At 33.3% G+C, this 22,848-nt stretch overlaps 4 protein-coding genes across 5 annotated transcripts; all 4 read right to left on the reverse strand.

Moving 5' to 3' along the window:
* Positions 1–45: 45 nt before the first annotated feature.
* On the reverse strand, positions 46–3,373 carry LOC111434381 (urease accessory protein G). Of its 2 annotated transcripts, XM_023071845.1 has the most exons (8): positions 2,929–3,373; positions 2,654–2,845; positions 2,454–2,514; positions 1,368–1,569; positions 787–908; positions 588–692; positions 327–426; positions 46–292 (listed from the first exon to the last, which is right to left on the reverse strand). In XM_023071845.1, the coding sequence occupies exons 1-7, from the start codon at positions 3,030–3,032 to the stop codon at positions 343–345; spliced, it is 870 nt and encodes a 289-aa protein (XP_022927613.1). In that variant the 5' UTR covers positions 3,033–3,373; the 3' UTR covers positions 46–292; positions 327–342. The 2 variants fall into 2 exon arrangements, with proteins under 2 accessions (XP_022927613.1, XP_022927612.1); XM_023071844.1 differs by having other exon boundaries at positions 46–426.
* A 1,916-nt stretch (positions 3,374–5,289) lies between these two features.
* On the reverse strand, positions 5,290–7,514 carry LOC111434240 (cytochrome b561 domain-containing protein At4g18260). Its single transcript, XM_023071636.1, has 4 exons — positions 7,096–7,514; positions 6,780–6,944; positions 6,271–6,419; positions 5,290–5,730 (listed from the first exon to the last, which is right to left on the reverse strand). The coding sequence occupies exons 1-4, from the start codon at positions 7,231–7,233 to the stop codon at positions 5,379–5,381; spliced, it is 804 nt and encodes a 267-aa protein (XP_022927404.1). The 5' UTR covers positions 7,234–7,514; the 3' UTR covers positions 5,290–5,378.
* Positions 7,515–9,091: 1,577 nt separating this feature from the next.
* LOC111434402 (60S ribosomal protein L18a-like) lies at positions 9,092–11,454 on the reverse strand. Its single transcript, XM_023071865.1, has 4 exons — positions 11,343–11,454; positions 10,934–11,049; positions 10,773–10,836; positions 9,092–9,587 (listed from the first exon to the last, which is right to left on the reverse strand). Exons 1-4 carry the CDS (start codon positions 11,355–11,357, stop codon positions 9,246–9,248), a joined length of 537 nt encoding a protein of 178 aa, XP_022927633.1. The 5' UTR covers positions 11,358–11,454; the 3' UTR covers positions 9,092–9,245.
* A 3,339-nt stretch (positions 11,455–14,793) lies between these two features.
* On the reverse strand, positions 14,794–18,203 carry LOC111434011 (potassium channel KAT1-like). Its single transcript, XM_023071309.1, has 11 exons — positions 17,956–18,203; positions 17,661–17,876; positions 17,412–17,567; positions 17,255–17,312; positions 16,472–16,789; positions 16,112–16,351; positions 15,928–16,026; positions 15,812–15,844; positions 15,548–15,733; positions 15,091–15,466; positions 14,794–14,940 (listed from the first exon to the last, which is right to left on the reverse strand). Exons 1-11 carry the CDS (start codon positions 18,135–18,137, stop codon positions 14,801–14,803), a joined length of 2,004 nt encoding a protein of 667 aa, XP_022927077.1. The 5' UTR covers positions 18,138–18,203; the 3' UTR covers positions 14,794–14,800.
* Between the last annotated feature and the right edge of the window lie 4,645 nt (positions 18,204–22,848).

Consider the following 22,848-nt stretch of genomic DNA (forward strand, 5'->3'; position numbering starts at 1 on the left):
AAAAAAGCCTGATTCATATTTTTAAAAATTAAATATTTTGGTCCTAACGATTCAAGTCGGATTAGATTGTATATTTCAAATCATCCCAAGCAGCATAATAAGTTTGAGCCTTGGAAAATTCCCATATGAGTTTGGAGCCTCTTATGATCTATCTTAGAACGACACAAGTCCTGTTTCCAACCTAAAAGTTTGAACTTTGCCAAGAGGAACAAACCTCCTAAGCTTTTTAGAACAAAGATTTTAACATAATTCTGAAACGAAGGCACCAAAGCTGTGTACAACGGCTCCTATTGCACTGCTTAAAACTTAAACCAGACCCTCTCATTTCCCAGCTGAGAGATGTCAATGCCGTTTCTTCCCTGTCGCGCCTTCCCACGCCTGTATAATGTGGTTAACGATTTCCTCGACGCCTACTCCATGTTTGACCTGCGTGTCAGGCAGATACGCTTAACATCGACAAAAATAAGGTTTTCTGTTCTTCGTTCTTCGTTCTCGTTCAGACTCGAAGACATTAACTGAGTTAATCAACTACTTGATTCTCTAGCTACAAAGTGTGATCAAGATATCGAACCGAGGGGGGAGCTAACCTGAGCAAACACGAACGGCCCCCCATCTCGCATTTTCAGTGCGTCACGCTCCATAACCGCTAGATCAGCTCCAACAGCTTGTGCAAGGTCAGTTTTGTTTATTACCTGTTGTTGAAATGGAACCATTTAGAGAGATGCCTGTCTTGATTGCAATACTGACTGAGATGGATACTTTGAAACAAATTAGGGAATGACATACAAGGAGATCAGCCTGAGTGATTCCGGGGCCGCCTTTTCGAGGAATTTTATCCCCACCAGACACGTCTATGATATAGATGATATAGTCAGCAAGTTCCCTGCTGAAGTTGGCAGCTAAGTTATCTGCACAACAAAACAGATAAAAACATGAATCAAAGACTTCCAATCACCTGCTGTAACATTTTACCGAGCACACCGCTACCAGATATTGTCCTTTTTGGGCATTCCCTTTCGGGCTTCCCTCAAGGTTTTTAGAACGCGTTTGCTAGGGAGAGGTTTCCACACCCTTATAAAGAATGTTTCGTTCTCCTCCCCAACCGATGTGGGATCTCACATTCAAGATTACTTTCTTCTTTAACATCAAACATGAGAACCCGAGATGAACCCGAGATATCTAAATTACTGTGAGCTATTTTTCTTTTGAATGCTAAACATTCAACATACCATTTGAACCGACAACTGATTTTTCGGGTGCTAATGCAAGTATATTAACGAGAAGGGAGCGCTAACAGAGATCCAGTGAAGTTAAGTAATCTAACACACATGTTATTCAAGCTTCATAATTGGGGATTTCCAAATTACCTCCACCAGATTCACAGAGAAGTATGTCTGTTTTGTACAAGTTTGAAAGCTCCTCAAGAGGTCCAAGATTAATGCTGATGTCTTCGCGAATAGCAGCATGCGGACAGCCACCAGTTTCCACTGCTCTAATCCTTTCCTCTGGTAGAGCTCCATGCTTCACCAAAAATTCTCCATCCTCTTTCGTGAAGATGTCATTTGTGACCTAACAGTGATCATGTCAAATAAAGAACTTGGTGTAATTGAATCAGCCTACTTTAAAACAATATCAGCAGATAATAATCATAGTATACAACCTCTTGTATACATGTATAGAGCAGGAAGGTTATCCAGCTGATTATATTCACAATGGAACTTATGCCTTATCTATGAGATCTCATATCGGTTGGCGAGGAGAACGAAGCATTATTTATAAAGATGTGGAAACCTCTCCCTAGTAAACGCGTTTTAAAAACCTTGAGGGAAAGCCCAAGAGGGAAAGTCCAAAGAGGACAATATTTGCTAGTGGTGGGCTTTATGCTATTACAAATGGTATTAGAGTCAGACATCGAACGATGTGCTAGCGAGGAGGCTGAGCCCTGAAGGGGGTGGACACGAGGGGGTGTGCCAGCAAGGACGTTGGGCCCCAAAGGGGATGGATTGGGGGGTCCCACATCGATTGGAGAAGGGAACGAATGCTAGCGAGGATGTTGGGTTTCGAAGGGGGTGGATTGTGAGATCTCACATCAGTTGGAGAAGATAACAAATCATTCTTTAAACGGGTGTGGAAACCTCTCCTTGGCAGACGCATTTTAAAAACCTTGAGAGGAAGCTCAAAAGGGAAAGCTCAAAGGACAATATCTACTAGCGGCAGGTTTAGGCTCTTACATTATCGTCTCAAATTAGATGGGAAGTAGGATCTGAGACTAACAGAGAAACTGGTTCAATAAAACTCAACAAAAAGCTGAATAGACAGCTTTATTTTAGAATGAGCATATACAAAGTAAAAGCATAACAGACCCAAGATTCCACAAATATTAAATTAGGAAGTGAAGCAAAGAAACTGAAAAGTGAAAGTGATATAGAGCATCGATTCAAAATCTCACTTACTGCAGCTAGACTGTATTTGTCACGTAAGAAGGTACAGAGAGCTAGCATCAGAGCTGTCTTCCTAAACAATAGTAAAAAAAATTGGCTTCAAAGTTCATCAAAAAACAGTAGAATGTTCTTAGAGGCTCAAAACTAAATCTCCTCTGCATTTTCCTTCTATGGGAATGAGTAAAAAACAATGAAAGCAAATGGATATATACCCAGTACCAACAGGGCCACCAATACCGACGGTAAAAGCCCTTTCAGTGAAATCTCTAGTAAGAAGAGGCGGAGCTCTCCGGCTGAAGAAGCCAGGAGAGTAAATGGGTTCATGGGAGTGAGGCGCCAGTCCATCATGACTGTGATAAACCCTACCATCTGCTCCAACAAAGGATGAATCCCCCTGAGGTTTTCTGTTACAAGTAAACAATGAACGCTAAGCAGAGAAATGAGATCAGATATCAAGACCTAAATGCACAAATTGAATGGAAATTACTCGTGGCTGTGGTGATGATCATGTCCGTGGTCGTGGTGGTGATGATCGTGGTCGTGGTCATGGTGGTGGTCGTGGCTATGGCTATGAGTATCTTGCGAAGCCATTGTTACACTGATGAAGCTCGAAGAGTTCGAGAGGAGGAAGATCGTAAAATGCGGCGGAGATTGACAACGGCGGATCAAAATTCAAACGAATTTTGAAGAGAAATCGAAATAGAATCAAGAACAGAGCTCGATTGTTGAGGGAAGAAAGAAAAATCCAAAAGAGTATCACAGGTGCAAGATCCTCCTTCCTCCACACAGTTGTCGAACAAAGACAAACATGTCAGAAACAAACATCAGTGTTCATAAATGATGGACCCAATTTTTAACGCAATTCTCAAAATGTTCCAACTTTTAGGGCTTCACAAGTTTTTTGTTTGAACTACGGATTCCAATGTCTGCAATCCATCCAGGATTGAAACGTAGATGGTTTTTTATTTTTCCCCCTTTTCCGAAAGATGATACAAATTAGCATTAATTTTGTTTTTTTTTGTTAAAAAAATGCTAAATTAATAAAAATAAGCTATTAATTTATCTTTAAAAAAATACTTTTAAATTTTTAAAATTTTATTAATATCCTTAATTATATATATATAGAAAAATCAAATATACTTTTATTTGGATGAAACGGCTAATAATTTGTTTCAAAAATTCCATTTAACTTCTCGACCAATTTTAAAAATTAACTTTTAACTTTAATAAATATTATTTATTAAAAATATATTATTGAGTTTTCAAAAGTTTTATTAATACTCAAACTTTAAAAAAAAATAAAAAAATATACATACGGTTAATATCATGTGTAAAAAAATACTCGTAAACTTAAAAAAAAATAACACTAAAAAATCGTAAACTTAAAAAAAAAAATAACACTAAAAAATTTTGAGATAGTCTATGAAATGTCAATAGACGGTTTTCGTCTATACATGGATATAACAATTTTTTTGAACTTTTTTTATAAAAATAAAAAGTATTAACGCTATTTTTTTAAATTTTACTCGTATTATATATATATATATATATATATATATTAAAGTTGGTACATAATTTTTATTTTAGTATGTTCTTAAAATTTGAAATTTGGTCCAGATGTACAAAATTAATCATCAAATTTGTGGCATTTTCTATATTCTATTTTCTATTTCCTATTTCTCTCAATCTTCCTTTTTCTCATTTACATCTCCGTGTAACCACCGCCACCAATACCGTCTTTCCACGTTGGCATGACAGTCTTGCTAAGCAGTGACAACAACCTCGAGTTGACAAATATAACAGATCATTTAATCAAAATAAGCATTTAGTTAGACATAATATTACAATTGTGTCTCTATCTCTGTGTGAGATCTCAAGTCACATGGACAAGAAAACGAAATATCTCTTGAAGAAGAAAACGAAATATCTCTTATAAAGGTGTGAGAACATCCCCCTTGTAGAGGCGTTTTAAAACCGTGAGCCTGATGACGATACGTAATAGGCCAAAGCAGATAACATCTAGTAGGCTTGGATTGTTACAAATGGTCTTTAGAGACATACATCGGGCAATGTGCCAGCGAAGACGCTAGATTCCTAAGATGGGTGGGGTGGATTGTGAGATCTCACGTGAGTTGGAGAGGAGAACAAAATGTTGGGGATTGTTGGGAGGGAGTCCCACGTTGGTTAATTTAAGGAATGATGAGTTTAGAAGCAAGAAATACATCCGGATATGATGAAGCCTTATGGGGAAGCCCAAAGTAGAGCGATGAGAGTGTATACTCAAAGTGGACAATATTATACCATTGTGGAGGTTCGTGATTCTTCACATATATGGAAACCTTTCCTAGTAGACACGTTTTAAAACTGTGAAGCTAATGGTGATACAGGTCAAAAAACAATATCTACGAGCGGTGGGCTTGAATTGTTACACTCTCGTCCTCCTATTTATTTTAATATAATTTTTTAAAAATGGTAACACCAACATAACTCAACGTTCAAATCTCCAATCTCACTCCAGCATACCATTATAATAATCAAAGGCTACAACCCGAGTGCTTGCGGCTTTCTAAATCATTGAAGCATTTGGCAAAGCAAAAGAAGACGCTCCTTTACCAAATCTTGACTTCTTTTACAAAGCTTTATAGATCAAATTGGGTACCCCATCCCCTAAATGAAGGCCTTTTCCACTAAGAAAAAGGAAGAAAAATGATACTCAAAAGCAGACCATCACAAACAATTCAAGAAAGATTATACCAAAGATCTTCTCCCCTAATACAATATTAAACCACTAACAAAGCCACGACATCTTTTGGGGCTAAACTTTAAGCACTAAGAATTAGTTTGAATCAAGAAATTTGATGCAATTTGATGCATGCACTCATCAGTATAAGTGGAGATTTGAGTCAGATAAACATGTAAACATAGAAGCTAGTCATTTTAATCAAACAAGTTTCTGAGTGCATTTTGTTTGGTACAAGGATCAGGCAACAAATCCTTGGGGTTTTGCCTTTGAGCTTCTACCTGTTGTTCATCAGGAGCTGAAACTCCTTCAGAATCCTCTAAAATAACCCCTTGCTTCTGCAAAAACTCCCATTTATCTTGAAACAAATAAAAGAAACCAATGAAACAGATCTCTGCAGTGAAGAGAACAGTCCATAATCCAATGCTTCTTGAAGTTTTCTTATGGTACGCATTCAACCCAGTGTAGATATTGATAATTCCCACTAGACAAACTATTGTTCCAAGAATCCAATGCATAAGAAACCACACACTTCTTTCTTTCTTTCCCCTGTACACACGTGAAGTGCTGGGTGTTAGGATCGCACAATAACGCACACACTCGATCTAGATCAACACAAAGAATAAAAGAGAGAATTGGCTAAAAGTTTATATTGATGATTGAGATGAACACAGAACAGAGGTAGAAAATGCACGGAGGAATATTAGCTAAAGGTACGAGAGAATGCATAAAGTACGTTTTCAAAGCATTGCCTAAATGGTTATTTATAGTTCAGTTTACTATATATATAGCTTGACTAGATAGAACCATCTACTGTATCTATCGTATATATCTCTAACACCTTTCTACCGTATATATCTCTAGCAGCTTTTTACTACTCGTTTAGATGACCATTTTCCCTATAATATAAATAAACAACAAGCTCCATAACCGAACAGGGTGATTAAGCACCAAAATAAATTTTAAAAGTTCTTAGGGAAGTTATGATAAACTCTTGCTAGAACAATCATGTTTTGGCCCTACAAAAGTTCATTGATCAAGAAAGGTCCTAAAAGTGAAGGGTAAATGGGAAGGGTGGAGGACATTTACCTTTGAGGCCTGAAAGTGCCTATCACTGCCTGTGCCCATATGGCTACGTAAAGGGCTAAGCCTATTCTTTGATGGCTGTTATTAAATAAGTTCTCAAATTTTCTGAGGGACATTACAGCTCCAGCTGAGGCCAGGAGAAGGGATAGTGTCTGTTGAATGAAATTAAGTTAGTAAAAGAGTAACTTTCATAATTTACTCTTGGAAAGAAAGAGAGAGAGAGAGAAACAGAGCTTATCCTTATTGGAGACACTGAGATTCATCATGAGAATCACTAATTATAATCTTTTTCTTGCCATTCAAGTATGAATTCTTTAACTTCTCTGCCACTAAATTGTAATCAGCAGAACAAACAAAGTGGGGAAACCATGATGATACAACATGTTGGATATGATTATGTTCTTGCCAAATTCAAGAACAAAAATGGTTGCCTCTTAAGCATTTTATGATATCTAAGTTACAAGATATTGACAAAATTGATAGAAAGAATGAAGAATGAAGAACTGGGTTACCTGCAAAATGACATGGAGGTAGAAGAAGACCTTTAATTGAGTCGACCCACGAGCTAGCCGACCAGACATTCTAATTGTAAGTATACCAACAGGCATTAAGAACCCCATTGAAATCCAGAGGAGCAATCCATGGAGTTGAATATCAGATCTCTTTTCATGGCTTAGCTGCGAAAATTTAAACATATTTCAATACTTTAAAGAATCTCCTACTCTTAAACGTAATCTTGCATCAATAAATCAACAAGAAAAATAGTTGGCAAGAACAAATTGAAACGTATATCAATGATTCTAACGAGAAAATTAGCATATCGTTTGCCTTTTCATGGCCGTCTTCTATACTCCTCTGACTCCTAGCTTTCTTCAACCCTTCATGAGCTGAGCCTTGAACTAATGGCAGAAGAAAAGCATTGCATAAGCTCATGGTAACGAGCTCCAGGTTATGGAAGTTCCTCATTCTTCAATAACCAACCAAACATCAAAAATCAAGAACAACCCCACTTTAGAAAACCCTTTTTCTCAATCTCTCGTTCTTCCCGAAATGGGATTTGTAAGGATGAGGGTTCTGATGAGTTTGAGCAGCAGATTGTAAGTGGAATGGCTCAAGAACCAGTGACCTTGGAATCCCATTGGCTATATATTGAGAAAACTTCCGCCATTGAAAAGGGGTTTGGAAGAAAAGAAGGATGGTGAAGGGGGAATGATGAAGGAATGACATTAGCGAGGTTTCTCCTCTTGGGTTCTTGCCGCCCAAAAAGGCCATGTTTGGATGTGGTGGAGGGAAATATGATTGAAGGGAACAGAGGATTAGAATTGGATAATGATGCGAGGGAGTGGTAAGTTCAGCTCTAATTTCATTAGGATCAACACCTAAACATAGTTTAATCCATACCATCGATTCAAGAGGTTTGTTCGTTTGAAAGCAAGAATAGAACTTAACACCATATTTGTTCTCCTTCGTTTAGTTCAAGCCCACTGTTAGCAGATATTGTCCACTTTCATTCCCTTCTCCAATTGACGTGGGACCTCATAAATATGTTAGCTAATTGAAATATGTTCGTATCAACACGTTGTTTTAGTATTTTGAATCATGGTTGAATACGCATGAAGTGAATTTGTTGAAATTGAAAGATCATAAATCCCACCAGACACGTAACAACGATTTGTCCTTTGTACTCGATTACCTTAAAGGGTGTTTGAAGGTAAACCATCCATGATGACAAAAGGTTAACCAATGTCAATTGTAAAATTATGTATAAAGACAGGCATTATGATGTCCACTAGGTTGGAGAAGGACCAGAAGAAAGGAAAGAAAAATAAGAACTTTATATTTGAAAATTGGGATATTGGGCCCACCCAGTCCACTCCTCTTTACAAATTACACCAAACTGAACTAGCTTTCTAATTCAATGAATGCTTTGAGAATGGCTTCCATGACCAATAAAAATGCACCAAGTTTTGTACCCAATAATGGTATTCTTCAAATTTCTAACTCATTTTGTATTCTAAATAACAATTTTGAAAGAAAAGAAAAACAGTTTTAATTTGTTTTATTTGAGTTATTTATATTTATGTTAGTAAATTTTAAAATATCTATTTTAGTCGCTTTAAACGTTATTTTCTTTAACTTATTTGAATAATAGTTATTTTTTTTAACTTATTTGAGATGAAATAACGGTTACAATAATAGTTATTTTCTTTAACTTATTTGAATAATAGTTTTTTTTTTTTAACTTATTTGAGTTGAAATAACGGTTACATTGACACGGTGGTACACATTCTAAAGGTTGCGATTTAAAGTAAATCGTGTACCATATACAAAACTTATTCATGCGTGGCACACTACATGGTAGCAAAATATGAGAGTTGATCATACGAGCTACCACCTGGAGGCCACAAAACTCGTATATTAAGTACACCACGAGCTGAGCTAAGGTCGAAACTCATGTACCTCATCCCAACAAAATTATAACGTTTTGCTTTCTTAGTGTGATGAGATACTTCTTATGCAAGAAAACTTCAGTGGTCTGAAACATTAGGACAACAAACATGTCATTATGGTTACACACAGCTATTTCATTATTACATTATAACATGTTTTGAATAACTCTAATATCTAAAACACAAATATTATGAAACATTATTATTTGTTGTTATTTAATGTGAAACCTTAATCAAAATTCTAGTAATGCATTCTAGTAATCTAGTTTTTTAAAATTCAGATAATGTTCAAGATTAATCAATACAACAAATCATAATTAGTTCATATATAAAAAAAATGAGCCCAATGATATAAAAATCAAAGCACGGATAAAGAAAAATCAAAAGCAAAATTTTGGATCCTCGAATAAAAATTGGAACATTCGTGCTAACAAAAGGAAGTGAAAGGTAAAACCTACCAAAATTTTCAAGTTTTAAACCAAACTATAATCCATCTTCTTGCTTGGGGGATAAGAAAAAGGGGAAAGTTTACATGAATAGATTGGGTTTTGAGGCCTTGTATGTGGTCTTCAGCCTCCTGGTTGGGGGTCTAACCTTCTTGAACACCAGAGGGAATTTGATCTTGGAGTCATGGAATTGTTTGGTGCTTTCCCTCTTGCACAGCTTAGCAGGAACAGTGGCAGTCTTGATGATTTGGATGCATGGATGTCTGACCCTGTGCCGAGAAGCCATCTCGTTGTACATTTGTTCCACAGCGCCGTTGAGAGTGGTGTCGCGATATTCCTTGTACATGTTGTGATACCCCGTTCGGCTTTGGTAGCGCAACCAGATACCATAGTTCTTGATTTTGGTAGGATTCTTCTCAAAGATCTGCAAGAAATCGAATTGAAGATTAATATTCCAAATGAAAGAAATTCAAAGCTCAACCATACCAAATATGACCCAGCACACGATATGCTGCAAATGAAGCCATCACCAATCATACAAGCAAATCAGTGTTTTGAAGCCAAATACCCTAACTCCTATAACCAAAACAATACCAAACTTCTCCCTTCCCCACTCCCTCTATTTAAAGCAAAATACCCGAATAACTTCCCTTTTAATTACAAATATACCCTTAATATGCTAATAGTAATTCATGAACATATTCTAAAGCCATTCCTATCACATTTTGATAGGAACCAAAACAGAAACAAGCCATATTGAAAATATAAGAGACGAAGAACTACAAAATAAACCAAGTGTTTTGCAGTATTTGGACCCTCCATTCTTGGGAATTCTCTCAAGCTAATGCCTATAACCAAACAAATGCCCAACTTCTCCCTTCCTACTCCCTCTATTTCTAAGCAAATTACCCAAATAACTTCCTTACTAATTGCAAATATACCCTAAATACGGCAATAATGTTCCTAATCTTATTCTAATGCCATTCCTATCAGAAACCACACTCTTTCTCATACCTCCTCCAAAGACCTCGCTAAACCTTTAAAAGTCCTACTATTCCTCTCAAGTCACACTACCCACAAAATGGCAAAAGAACAAGCTTGCCACTAGACTCTACCTTTATCACGAAACGGATAGTTCATCAGAATATCCTCCATCGTAGAGCAACAGTCTCTGTAACACACCACAACCACTCCAAATACAATAAAATACTACCTCCTAACGGAACAAGAAAATTGATAACCCCGCAAAAGATGATCAACACCCTCCTCCAGCTGACATTTAGACTCTATGTAACAACATCACCACCAGGAAAGTGGGTATACCCCCTCGGTGGAATGTCTCTATTTTTATCAGAAAACATGAGTACTTGGATAAAAACATCTCCATTTAGATATGTCAAAAACTAACACAAGAAAACCTTCGTTAGCTAAATGGACAAGCACAATATTCGTGTTTCATTTCCTTCTTAATCACTAACCCTTTCAGTTCACAAAAACAGGGAGAGACTACATTTTCAAAAAGCTAAAAGTTCATGGAAATAACATCAAAAGATCATTAGCTTTAGACAAAAAAACAAGAGCAATGTTCACTATCCTACGCATGTATTACCTCATTAATGGCAAGAACTTGTCCATTACTCTTCTTGACCTTCTTCAACTTCCTCAAAAAGTACCTGTTGAGAACAATTGGACAAATTGTGGCAATTCAACAACTCGACTCAAAAGCTACATTCGAGTAAAATGCAATAGCATTCCCAACGGGAAACTCACCAGAACTTGGACTTAGCTCGGACCTCATTCGTGGCCCATAGCTTCATTCGGTATATCTTCGGATGTTCATCTGATTCAGAAGGAAGAGCCCTCCCCACAACCTGGTATTGGTGGAACTGCAAAACAAAACCAAATCACAAGAATTTAACACACCTCCAATCCCCAACATTTTGATTCTGAAGAAACTAGGCAATAGAAATGTGGCAAATTATCATTTCAAATTGCTCACGAAAGCCAAAAAAATCAATTCAACGAACCAGAAATCACATATTCAATTCCCACATCCCTGCACTTCTCTAATGAAAGTAGAAAAATTCACCCAAGATTAGAGGAAACCCCTTCATTGATGGGCTACACATCCATCCATAGGACAAAAACAAGAGATCTAAGAACAGAAATCGAGTCTTACCCTAAAAGTCACCATCTTGGAGGAAAAGAGAATCTGCTGATGTCTCTGTAAACGATCTCTCTTCCCGACTGGTTACTGAGACGCGGGCTTAGGGTTTTGCTTCAAATTTATACCTGGGCTTCAGGTGCAAATATAGACCCATAACTCTTTTTTTTTTCCGTAATTCTGTACTATTTTTTAATTTAAAAAATAAAAAAAACGTTGGATTTTATTTAAGTAAATTAAAAAATAATAATAATATGAATAGAAAATTAAAATAATTAATATTGTTGGTATTTAACGGATTTTGTTTATACAAAGCAGGCCTCTCAAAGTTTTAATGGGCCAAGTAGAGATCAGGCCCATTCTTTAGACACTTGGCCCACCAATTTAACACCCCTAAACACGAAACTAAACATAAATATATATATATATATATATATATATATATATATATTAATTATTTAATATTTTATTTTTAGTTAAATTATAAATTTGGATTCTATCATTTAAAAATGTTAAAATTTAATTAATAAAATTTCATAAATTATATCAAATTTTTATCTATCATGTAACCATTCGATTTAATCCTAATATAAATATCATTTTCACAACCCATAATTTGATCTCATTTTAAAATAAATGAAAAACAGCTGTTGGTATTCCATTGGTCGCCCTAAATTGACATGTTCATTTCCTCGTTGGGACCACATTGGAACACTGACCAATAAAAATTATGGAAGGTGGTGTGAGACGGTGTGACATGTCAACATTCTAAGAGATCTAAATTTATACGTGATCAGATCTATGGAATCCAACCAGCTTAACTATAGATTATCATATGCCAAAAATTACAAGAAATTTAACGTGACATGAATTAAAACATCTTGTAGTAATTTGAACAACATTTTTTTTTTCAAGTTACATATTTAATATCTTGGTTTATATCATAAATATATATATAAAAAAAATGGTTTATTATAATTTATAATATATTTTTTCAATATGATCCCATTCTCCTCATATCAAGAATTAAGTTAACCAAGAGCTACCAAATAGCATCAACGAGAATGGATGAAAATTTAGAATGTATTTGGATGAGCTATTAAGAATATATCTTTTTAATTAAGTGGTCATTATTTAAAAACCCTAATCCATCATGGTTTTACTTTTTAGAAAGTGGGTTTAGTATAATTCTAAAATATTTATTTTTAGATAAAATAATTTTGAAAAGTATATAATTAAGTGTCTCGTTTATAAAGATTTAAACCACTTTTTCAACCTAATTATTATTTATTAGAAGAATCAATGATAAGTATAACTAAAATGTCAAAAATATGTATATATATTAACGTAGATCCAATATTAATAATAAAAGAAATTTATGCAATTTTTTATATTTATATTTTTTTTTTCAAAACCATCACCATTTTATTTATATTTAGATCGATAAATTTTTTAAAATGAAAGCTTTAAAACATTTTTTTTTCTCAAATTGACATTTAAAATCACAATGTGAAGCATATACTCGATAAATAACGTTAGATCATGGAGTTCTAATCAATCAAAATAAATATAAAAGTAACGACAAAAAGTTGTATTATCGTACATCCAAATGACATCTTTTTTAGAAAAATTATGACCCTTCTTTGTTTCTTTTTTACATAGGATAGGGAGAGTACAAAAAAAAAAAAAAACATTTTTTTTTTCACTATGCTTAAAAGGTGATATACATTTTGAAATTCTTTCTCGTGTTTATTTGGTCACTAATAGGAGTGTTCAAATGATTTAATAACTTCATCGATTTGAACTATCTACTCCAAACTAAAAATGTTGGGTTGAGTTAGATTTTTTATATTCTAATTCGGGTTAGGTTGAATTTTTGAAAAATAAAAAATTTGGGTCAATTTGTAAGTTGACATTTTTTAGTTCGGTTCAACCCGACCAAATCAAAAATAGGGTTACCACCCAACTCAACTCTACCCTACCTTTTAAGATCATTACAAAAATTAAAAATATTTGATTTTTGTAATTGATGTTAGTGATGTATTATGACCTGTTAATATATGATATTTAAGAAACAATATTTTTAAATAATTAACAAATAATAGCGTAACGACCAAATTCAATTAGAAAATAGAGGGTTAGATTAAGCTGTGAATATGTTCGAGTTGCTCGAGTCACCAACTCAATAAAAATTTCAATCCAACTCATATACACCCCGCTCTCTCGCTACTAGATTTTACCGTTAATTAATATTTTAATTGAAAAAGAGATACAAAGTGTGAGAGAGAAGCTTGAATCCAGCTCAGCCACTACTTGGATCCATGTAAAAGCAATGGCTGAGCATGGGAATCAGGTCACCCAACTAATTAAAAACCTTTTATTTATTTTTAAAATTATTATTATTTGTCTGTACAAAACAAGTGGTCCAAGATGGTCAACATCCCTTGAAGCGAAATTAAATTCTTTTTTCAGATATAATATTATCAGTATCTTTTTAATCAAAATATATTCCTTATTAATCATCATCTTCTCTCATCTCAAATTAATTTATTAAAATAAAATTACAATTTCATGCCACAAATAATTGTCATATTTATAAATAATTCGTCACATTCCATTTTGAAAAAATATATATATAACATAACCCTACGAGAAATAAAGAGAACATCTTACAAATTTGATTTAATTTTCCATAAACGTGAACGGGCAAGTACTTTGAGATGCATAGGTTTTAGAAGTACGAGTTTTTGTAATTTATAAATAAACTCCCGTACCAAATAGAATTTTATTTGCATAATTCAAAATTATATAGATTCATCTCGAACATGACATGCTTCTTTGACATGGGAACAATAATCTTATAAAAAAAATTAAAAAAAGAAAGAATAATAGAATCTATTATATATTTTCATGTGGTTATGATCAATATAGAAATGGGTATCTCAAACCTATTCTTTACACAATGGGTATCTTAAATCTTGTTGTTTACACTAATACAAATGGGTATCTTAAAATCTTACTCTTTACTCTCTTCATTTTAAGCCCATCCAATTAGGGAATAGAATATAATTTCCTCATAAAATTATATATATATATATATATATATATATATAAATTTTATGTATCAGTTCAAGCTCAGTCGATCATTGACAGATATTGTTCGCTTTGACTCGTTATATATCGTCGTTACCCTTATGATTTAAAAATTCATATGTTAGGGAGAGGTTTCCCCTTTTCAACCGATGTGGAACCTCATAATTTAAAACTTGATTATATTAAAAAAAAAATTAACTTTTTCACGAGCTTGATAGATTGATATAGACATTTTTACCGTCAAGATAAAATGATGTCAAATTTTGGTGGATGATCTTTTAACAAGTTGTTGCCTCAATGTTTACACGCCTTTATATTATCCTACGTTGTGTTATTTATCATATAACAAAAAAAAAAAAAAATGTATATTTTGTGGTGGTTCATTTGAGACCACATTTTTCAATATCATTATTATAAAGAAGAAACAAATGGTCACCATCACGAATCACATTTATATCATCAATTTCTGCATTATCTGCATTCATCACTTTTGTGGGCATTTCCCTTCCAAACTTCTCACCTGCATCAAACACGGGACCAATTCGTTAGGGTCGATTTAAAATGATTTTTCAAGTGTTGGTAAAAAAAAAAGTTTTAATGTTTAAGAAGTCGTTTAAAACAAATATATAGGTTTAAAGACGTGTTTGGTTTTTATCAAACGTGACCTTACCAGCAACTTTACAGAGCTCTTCGATCGAATTCGGGAGAAGCATTAACTTTCCATATCGACTTTCAACCGTGCTTCTATCTCGAGGCTGTATAAATACAGTAACCCTTTTCTTGATTTGTCTCGAGACATTCGAGTAAGAGCTCGTGGGCAAGTTTTCTACCGAGGAACTAATAAAATCCGACCGAAAACCTCCATCTCTTGCTAGTAACTTGTTGTTATGAGACAAATTAATGTCGTTTTCACCTCCTTCAAGCTGTTCATCAAACTCAATTCTATGTTCATCTAAGCTTCCCAAATTTTCATCCTCATCTCCAAGCTTCTTTAGCCCACCATCACACCAAACATTCCCCATTATTCCTTCATATTCCTTCATTTTCTGCAAATAAGCAATAAAAAACCAATTAATTTAACTAAAAAAAAGAATTTAAAATAAATAAATATATAAATAACTAAATACCATGAAAAAATTGTTCATGATAATATTCCCATCATCTGTGTTTGATTGAATAATATACAACAAAGAAGCTCTCTTGATCCTTAAAATTTGCGAAAGATTTGTTGTTCTAACTGTCAATGGCTGCGGCTTTTGACATAAAACTCCAAATTCTCCGAATGTATCTCCACCTGTTGCTCTTCCAATAACCTATAAATTTTAAAATATTTTGTTAATAAAATAAAAAATAATAATTTTATAATTAATAATATAAATTCGAGAGCTTACTTGATCATGCCCATCAATTTTGGATATTAAATCCTGAAAATTTGAAATTATTTAATATTATAAATAATAAAAATTAGGAAATTAAAGAAAATAAAATTATGGAATTTTATAATTACCACACTGCCTGAAACCAATATATAGAGATCCGTTTGAGCTTCACTTTGGAGTATAACATCTTCCTTTGGTGGGAAATACTCAGCCTCCACATCTGAGACCTTAAGATAAAAAAAAAAGTAAATTAAAACACAATAATTACTGTGATTATCATTGATTTTTACTGTAATTTTACTGTAAAATTACCAATTGGAAAAGGAAGTCATGAGAAACTCCTTCAAAGAGGTAGGCCTTCTGAACAATAGGATAAAAGAGATAGTGAGCTATGGAGACTCTAATGGCCTTTGGAAGGTCATTCAATGTGTCTTGCTGCTTAAGCCCTTCGGTTCTAAACTTGAGACATATATGAGACAGCATCTGGTCTTGTATGGGGTTCGGTAGCTGATTTCTCGACGCGAACTCCGTGGCAGCTCGAACCGAATCCCTCTGAAAAAAGATCCCAACCCATGTCAATTATCACTTTCGTTTATCGTTTAGAATTTGATCGTGCGTGCATGCATGCATGTATGGAAGGAAGGAAGAATTTGTTTAAAAGATGGGACGTACGAAGTTTCGAGTGCGACTCGTCCAATGGACGACGAGATTCGTCATGTTACCGATGAGATAAGAAGTCAAGCCTAAGTTGAAGAGCATGTAAAATATGTCAAAAAGCATTTCTCTGGGGTTCTCTGCATGGAGATCGCCATAGCCAGTGGTGGTTAAGGTGGTAATGGACCAGTAAATTGCAGTAATATAAAGGTTCCATAGGCTATCTTCCTTGAAATTTGGGTTCACTGCACCAATCCATGTTCGTTTTGGGTCCGGATATTTGTCGGCTATTAAGTAATTGAAGCACCCAGCACAATGTACTGCAAATAACGTTACCTGTAAAATGTAGCAATTAGTGAGTAAGTTGGAGCCCCGTTAATAAAAATGTTCGTGGGTTGGGTTGGACTGGGTTAAGACTGAATCTTACGGGTTCAACTTGTAAATTTTCTAATTCAAACTATTCTTATTAAATAATGAACTTGACTTAACTTTAGTGGAATTTATTCGAATTATTTAATTAAATTTTTGTTATTAACCAAAGTAAAAATTTATTATCTATTTATTTATTTTTAAACATTTAATTAAAATATACCATTCAATTTCAATATATATTTTAATTGGATTAAAAAATAAAAAATAAATAAAAATATAATTCTATTTATTAAAATTAATAATAAATTTAAATTAATTTATTCTGATTGAATTCAAATTTATAAAATTTTCATTTATTTTAACGGAGGATAAAATAATAATAATAATAATAATAAAATAAATAAATAAAAGTAAGTTGACGATGCTTACAGAAATCAACTTTGTGCAACGGGTCCAGAAATAATTGAACCTGATGTCCTTTTCAAGCCTAAAAAAGGAACCCAAGTCAGCCGGAGCTTGATCGGAGCCGAGCTTACCGGAATATATGAATAATTAAAAAGAAAGAAAGTAAGTTCTCATCTAAAACCTTGCAAAGAGAGAGCTGACCCGTCGGAGCCGCCATAGCCGGAGCATATTCAGAAGCTTAAACCCAACTTCCCCACTTTGATTGGTGAACAAGAAACTAATCGACTGCAATGGCGCCGTCGAACAAACGTCGAAAATAAACCAAGTCGATAAGTACCTATTAAAAAAAAATAATAATAAATAATAATAATAATTAATTAAAATTAATCATTAATTATAAAAAAAAAAAAATGATTTTTCTGGGTCTGACCTGACTGCAATTTTCTTGGGGTGGTCAACGAGAAGATAAGATTGAGAGTCAAGATAGGCGACGAAGAAAGTCAAAACGATATCGACGGCGAAGAAGGCATTGACGAAGTGATCTATGATGAACAGAGCATTTTGTTTGTAGGGAAGGAATGCGAATTCGAAAGGACAAATCCAAGCAGAGTAAATGACTAGAGCCACCAGCCACATCTCCCATGCTCTGTTACCCAAAATCCGACCATGGTTAAAATTTAAAACGGTAAAAATTTAGAATTAAGAGAGGTAAAAAAAAGAGTTACCGATAACGAGGGTTGAAAGGGGAAATGATGTGTTTACGAAGCTTGGTGGATTGGTTGATGGTGGCGCCGAGAGATGGCAACAGGTCAGGGGACAAGAAAGTGCTTTGAAGAGCGCCGTTGGTTTGGAACTCGTCGGTGAAGAAGCGCTGGAAGAAGTGCTTTGTACAGGAAGAACATGGCATTGTTTGTTGCAGAAATTATACAGGAGGCGGCGGAGGCGGCGGAGGAGGAGGAGGCGGCGGAGGTGAGGGCGGGAAAGAGAGAATTTGAAGAAACTCTTTCTTTTTTTTGCGTTATATAATGCTTACAACAAGAACTGTTATTGTTATCATTATTATTATTATTATTATTATTATTTTAATTTGTGTCTGGGAAGCTCTGTTTGTGGGGGGTTGGCAAATGGAAAATCAAAGGTTCACGTGCAGTGCGCGTGATGTCTGTGAAATGAAATTAGAAGGGGAAGGAATCGGACGGTGGAGATTGATTTAGAGAAGCAGTTGGGGGACACGTGTAAACTGGTCTCTCCCAACTTTTTGTAAACCTTTTCCCTATTTGATGCTTAGAATATTATTTTAATTGGCTGCCATTAATCCATCTCAAGTCCAAAAACATTTTATTATTAAAAAAAAAATGGAGCTTTTTGGATTTCATAATTATTTAATTTTTAAAAATGTTTTTTTTTTAATTTGGGGACGAGAAAGTATGAAAATGTATGGGAGAGTGATTGGGAGGTGGACGAAGGGTTATGATTCCATACGTCAATTTAGTTTATATTTCTTGAGTTATCATTTATATATATCTCGTTCAGGATCATTGTTATTTTATATCAGTTAATTCTATCTTTACCATATAATGTTGTTTAATAAGATGTAAGTGAATTGACAGATTAGACCTTTAAATTAAGAATGGGCTCTGAAGTCGAATTAAATGCAAGAATAAAATGGACCAAAATTCTATTCCCATTCTCTCAATCAACTTTCTTTCTAATTATTCCATATTATCATTTTCCTTATTTTACAGTTTTTTTTTTTTTTTTTTTTGGAAAAAGGGTTAAAAATCTTCTGATGTACTATCATAAAAACATGTGATGGAAATTATTAAAAATTAAAATAAAAAACTTGAAGCATAAATAAAGAAATAAATAATTAGCTAAAAACCAGATTTTAAATTTTTAAATTTTTTAATTTTGAAAATTATTTAATACGTCAATGCAACATCGAAGTAAAAAAGAAATACATTAATGAACCGATATCACATTAAATGACAACAATTCTAAGGTGTACTTTTTTTTTTTTTTTTTTTGGTAGCTCAATCGTAGGAAGTCTATAGTTAAACGTGTTTTATTTGGAGCAATCTTATGTTGGGTAATCTCCTACAAATTTACTTAAGAAGCGATGTCGAGACTATCGGTGTCGAATTCGGATAATTATTTAAGAGACATAAAAAAATTAAAAGATGAATAAAACAATGATAAAAATTATAATATTGCATAGTGATTCTGATTGGGATGAGGAGGAGGATGGGGCGGCACAGACCAAGCGCCAAGCGCTTGGGTGGAGGCAGAAAAGGACCATAAACATCGGCCATCAGCCATCAGCCATCGGCCATCGCCCATTTACACATTAAATATATATCATATTGTGTTGAGTTCCAACTCCAAATGCAAAGCTTTTTTTTATTTTTGTGGTTCAAAATCACAGCCCCCAACCCCTTTGCCCTTCCCATACATATATATTTCTTGATGTTGATTGCTACTCAAAGTGGAGCTCACACTTGATTCCCTTCACCCATGGGGATAGAATCATTTGAATTATTATTATTAATTTTTTTTTTTAATAATGGAAGAATTAATTGTCGTATCTACAAATCTATTATGCAAAATAATAACGTGCAAATATGAAAAAAAAAAAAAAAATCTCGTCTTCTACCAACGCACTATTTTAATTCCATTGATAAAGTAGATTTATATCACTAATATATTATTTTTATATATTATAATAATATGCCACGATTAGAAACCCACTAAACAGAAAGATTGGAATAGTTAGTTTTGTTTTTAATTCGTTAATTACAAATAAAATTTTATTGATTTTTTTTTCTTCTGTTATGGTCGATCTTTCTTTTTCTCTTTTCCCTTTGTCTACTTTTGTGAGATCACATGTTTATTGAAGAGGAGAATAAAATATTTATTATAATAACGTGGAAACTTTTCTTAATAGATGTGTTTCAAAACTGTAAGGTTAACAGTTATACACGTCGCGCCATAATAAAAAAATATTTGTTAAGTTTATTAATTACAAAATTCGAAGGAAAAAAAAATTGTCTAACTAATTTATAAAAATATATATTTTTCTTTTTAATTATAAGAATATTATTTTAATTATGTGTGGATGAACTTAGGGCCAAACAAGCATATGCCGATTATATTTATGATGTAGATATTTCGGCCAATATGAAACCTAAGATCGATTCCCTTGACTAAAAATGAATAAAATTCCTTAGAATTTGTTTCGTAAATTTTTAATTAAGAAAAAATTATATATGGATTAATAATAATGGTAGAATTTTTTTAAAAAAATAAGACAATATATATATATATATATAAATTGGGGTGTAAGTTGAAAAAACAAGTTTTATTAAAAGAAACATAAAATTTTAAAAAAATGGTAATAAAATTGGTTTAAATTAATTAAATTTGGGGGTTAAGTTGAAGAAATCCAATCATTTTATTTGTGGTTGAGAGTTGAGAGAGGTAAGACCTTAACTATTTGCCTTTTGCATTTATGACGTGGACTAGCCAAATATATTCCTTTTTGTCCAAGGAAAATAATGTAAAATAAAATAAATTTCATTTTTAATTAATAATTATAAATAGCGTAGAATTTGTAGAAGAATTTATTTTATACCAACCTAGAACAACCTCTCATTTTATATTTAAATAATTTAATAAATCTCATAATCAAAGGTTTTAAAATAATACTATTACAATATTCTAACTTAATATTGTCACATCACCTCCAATTTTGCTAGCCACCAACCGGGTATATCCAAATATATATATATATATATTTATATTTATATTTATTGTATTACAAATAACTTAACTCCTAATTAAATTATTAATTATGTTAGTAAATTATATATTTGAGCTATAAATTGAAATAAAATAAATTTAGAAAAAAAAATTATTGAGGATGGAATGTCAAAGGTAGAAGAAGCGTTTAAAGTGATAAAAAATTGACGTATAGAATATTAGAGCGTTGTTCCAAAGAAAGGGAAACCTAGGAAAGATCAATTGGGAAGAAGGGACCTTCCCCGTCCCTGTCTCTCTCCCCACCTCCTATTTCATTTCTCATCCCTATAGAAAATGTGTAAGGATCGAGCTTTACGTGTAAATTCTCTCTCTTTTTATATGTTTTTTTTTTTAAATATTCCTTAAAAAAAAAAATAATGAACCATTTTCATTTTCTAATATAATTGTTTTTAAAGCGGTAATAAATATAATTATATTTCATTAAAAAAATATAATATTCAATGTTATTTTTAAAAATTTGAATTTCAATATTACATCATAGTATTCCGTATTTATAGGGTGGAGCTGAAGTTGAGTTGGGAATTTAATTTCGGTCCCTGACCTCATTTAGTTGACGATAAATTTTACTCTTGCTCCCTCTCCATCTTCCATTGAAAAATTTTCACTCTATTTTAGGCCGATCTCCATGAATTAAATGGACATTCTCTATTCTACACATTCTGAATAGACCCGTCAACCACTAAATATGTACGATGTTATATAGATAGTGCCCTCTAACTCTTAAAACATAATCGACACTAAGCTAGTAAATGGTACGAGTGATTCGTGAATGTTATAGTGCTACTCAGTTATCATTATTCGACCTACAAATTTTGATAGATTTGAAAGCAAATAAACTCGATTCAAATTTTAATTTCCTTTATTTATTTTTTTAAAAAACGTTATATTAGTGTGAATTATGACACAATTCCCATTATATGAGGGGAGATATTTAGGTAAAAGGGTTTGTAATTAAGGTGGTCGACATCAAAATTATTCAACAAAAACATAAAATTTGTAACATCCTAGTCCCTCCCCTAAAAAAGTCTTCGATTTCGATGCGTCACAAACCATATCATTACATGTCTTTTTCGTTCAGAGCTATAATATAATATTAGTTAAATTATAAATTTAATTCATAAATATAATAGTTAAGTCTACCGTCAGTAGATATTCGTCAGTAGATATTGTCCGTTGTAGTCCATTACATATTATCGCCAGCTTCACGATTTTAAATTGCGTCTGTTAAGAAGAGGTTTCAACACCCTCATAAGAAATGTTTAGTTTCTCTCTCAAATCGATGTGTGATCTCACACTAAACTTTCAGATTAACGTTAAACTAGTTCCCGAACATCCAAGTTCATGTCAATGAAGATATTGTTGCTTATTTAGATTCAGCTATCTTCAACAATATCTACTCCTAAATTTCTTTCTTTCTTTAGGAATAAATGAATAGGAAGGTTTATCAAATTTTTGTTCTTTTTTGCTTCAAGAGTCATAGTTGAGTAAAAGAAATGTGTCATCGTTATTGCACGCTCACGTTTACTAAAATTTCCATTTTTTTTAGCTTTAAGAGTCGTATTTGAGTAAAAAAATGTGTATTCTTTGAACTTTCTCTTTCGGGTTTTCTGTCAAAGTTTTTAAAACGTGTCTGCTAGGGAGAGGTTTCTATACTCTTATAAAAATATGTTTTGTTCTCATGATGTGGGATCTCACACAATCCACCCTTTTCGGGGACCAGCGTCCTTGTTAGCATTCGTTCTCTACTCCAATCGATCTAGGACTCTCAATCCACCTCCCTCCCCCCCCCCCCCCCCCCC

The sequence above is a fragment of the Cucurbita moschata genome, unplaced genomic scaffold (assembly GCF_002738365.1).
Source record: "Cucurbita moschata cultivar Rifu unplaced genomic scaffold, Cmos_1.0 Cmo_Scf00044, whole genome shotgun sequence".
Taxonomy (NCBI): domain Eukaryota; kingdom Viridiplantae; phylum Streptophyta; class Magnoliopsida; order Cucurbitales; family Cucurbitaceae; genus Cucurbita; species Cucurbita moschata.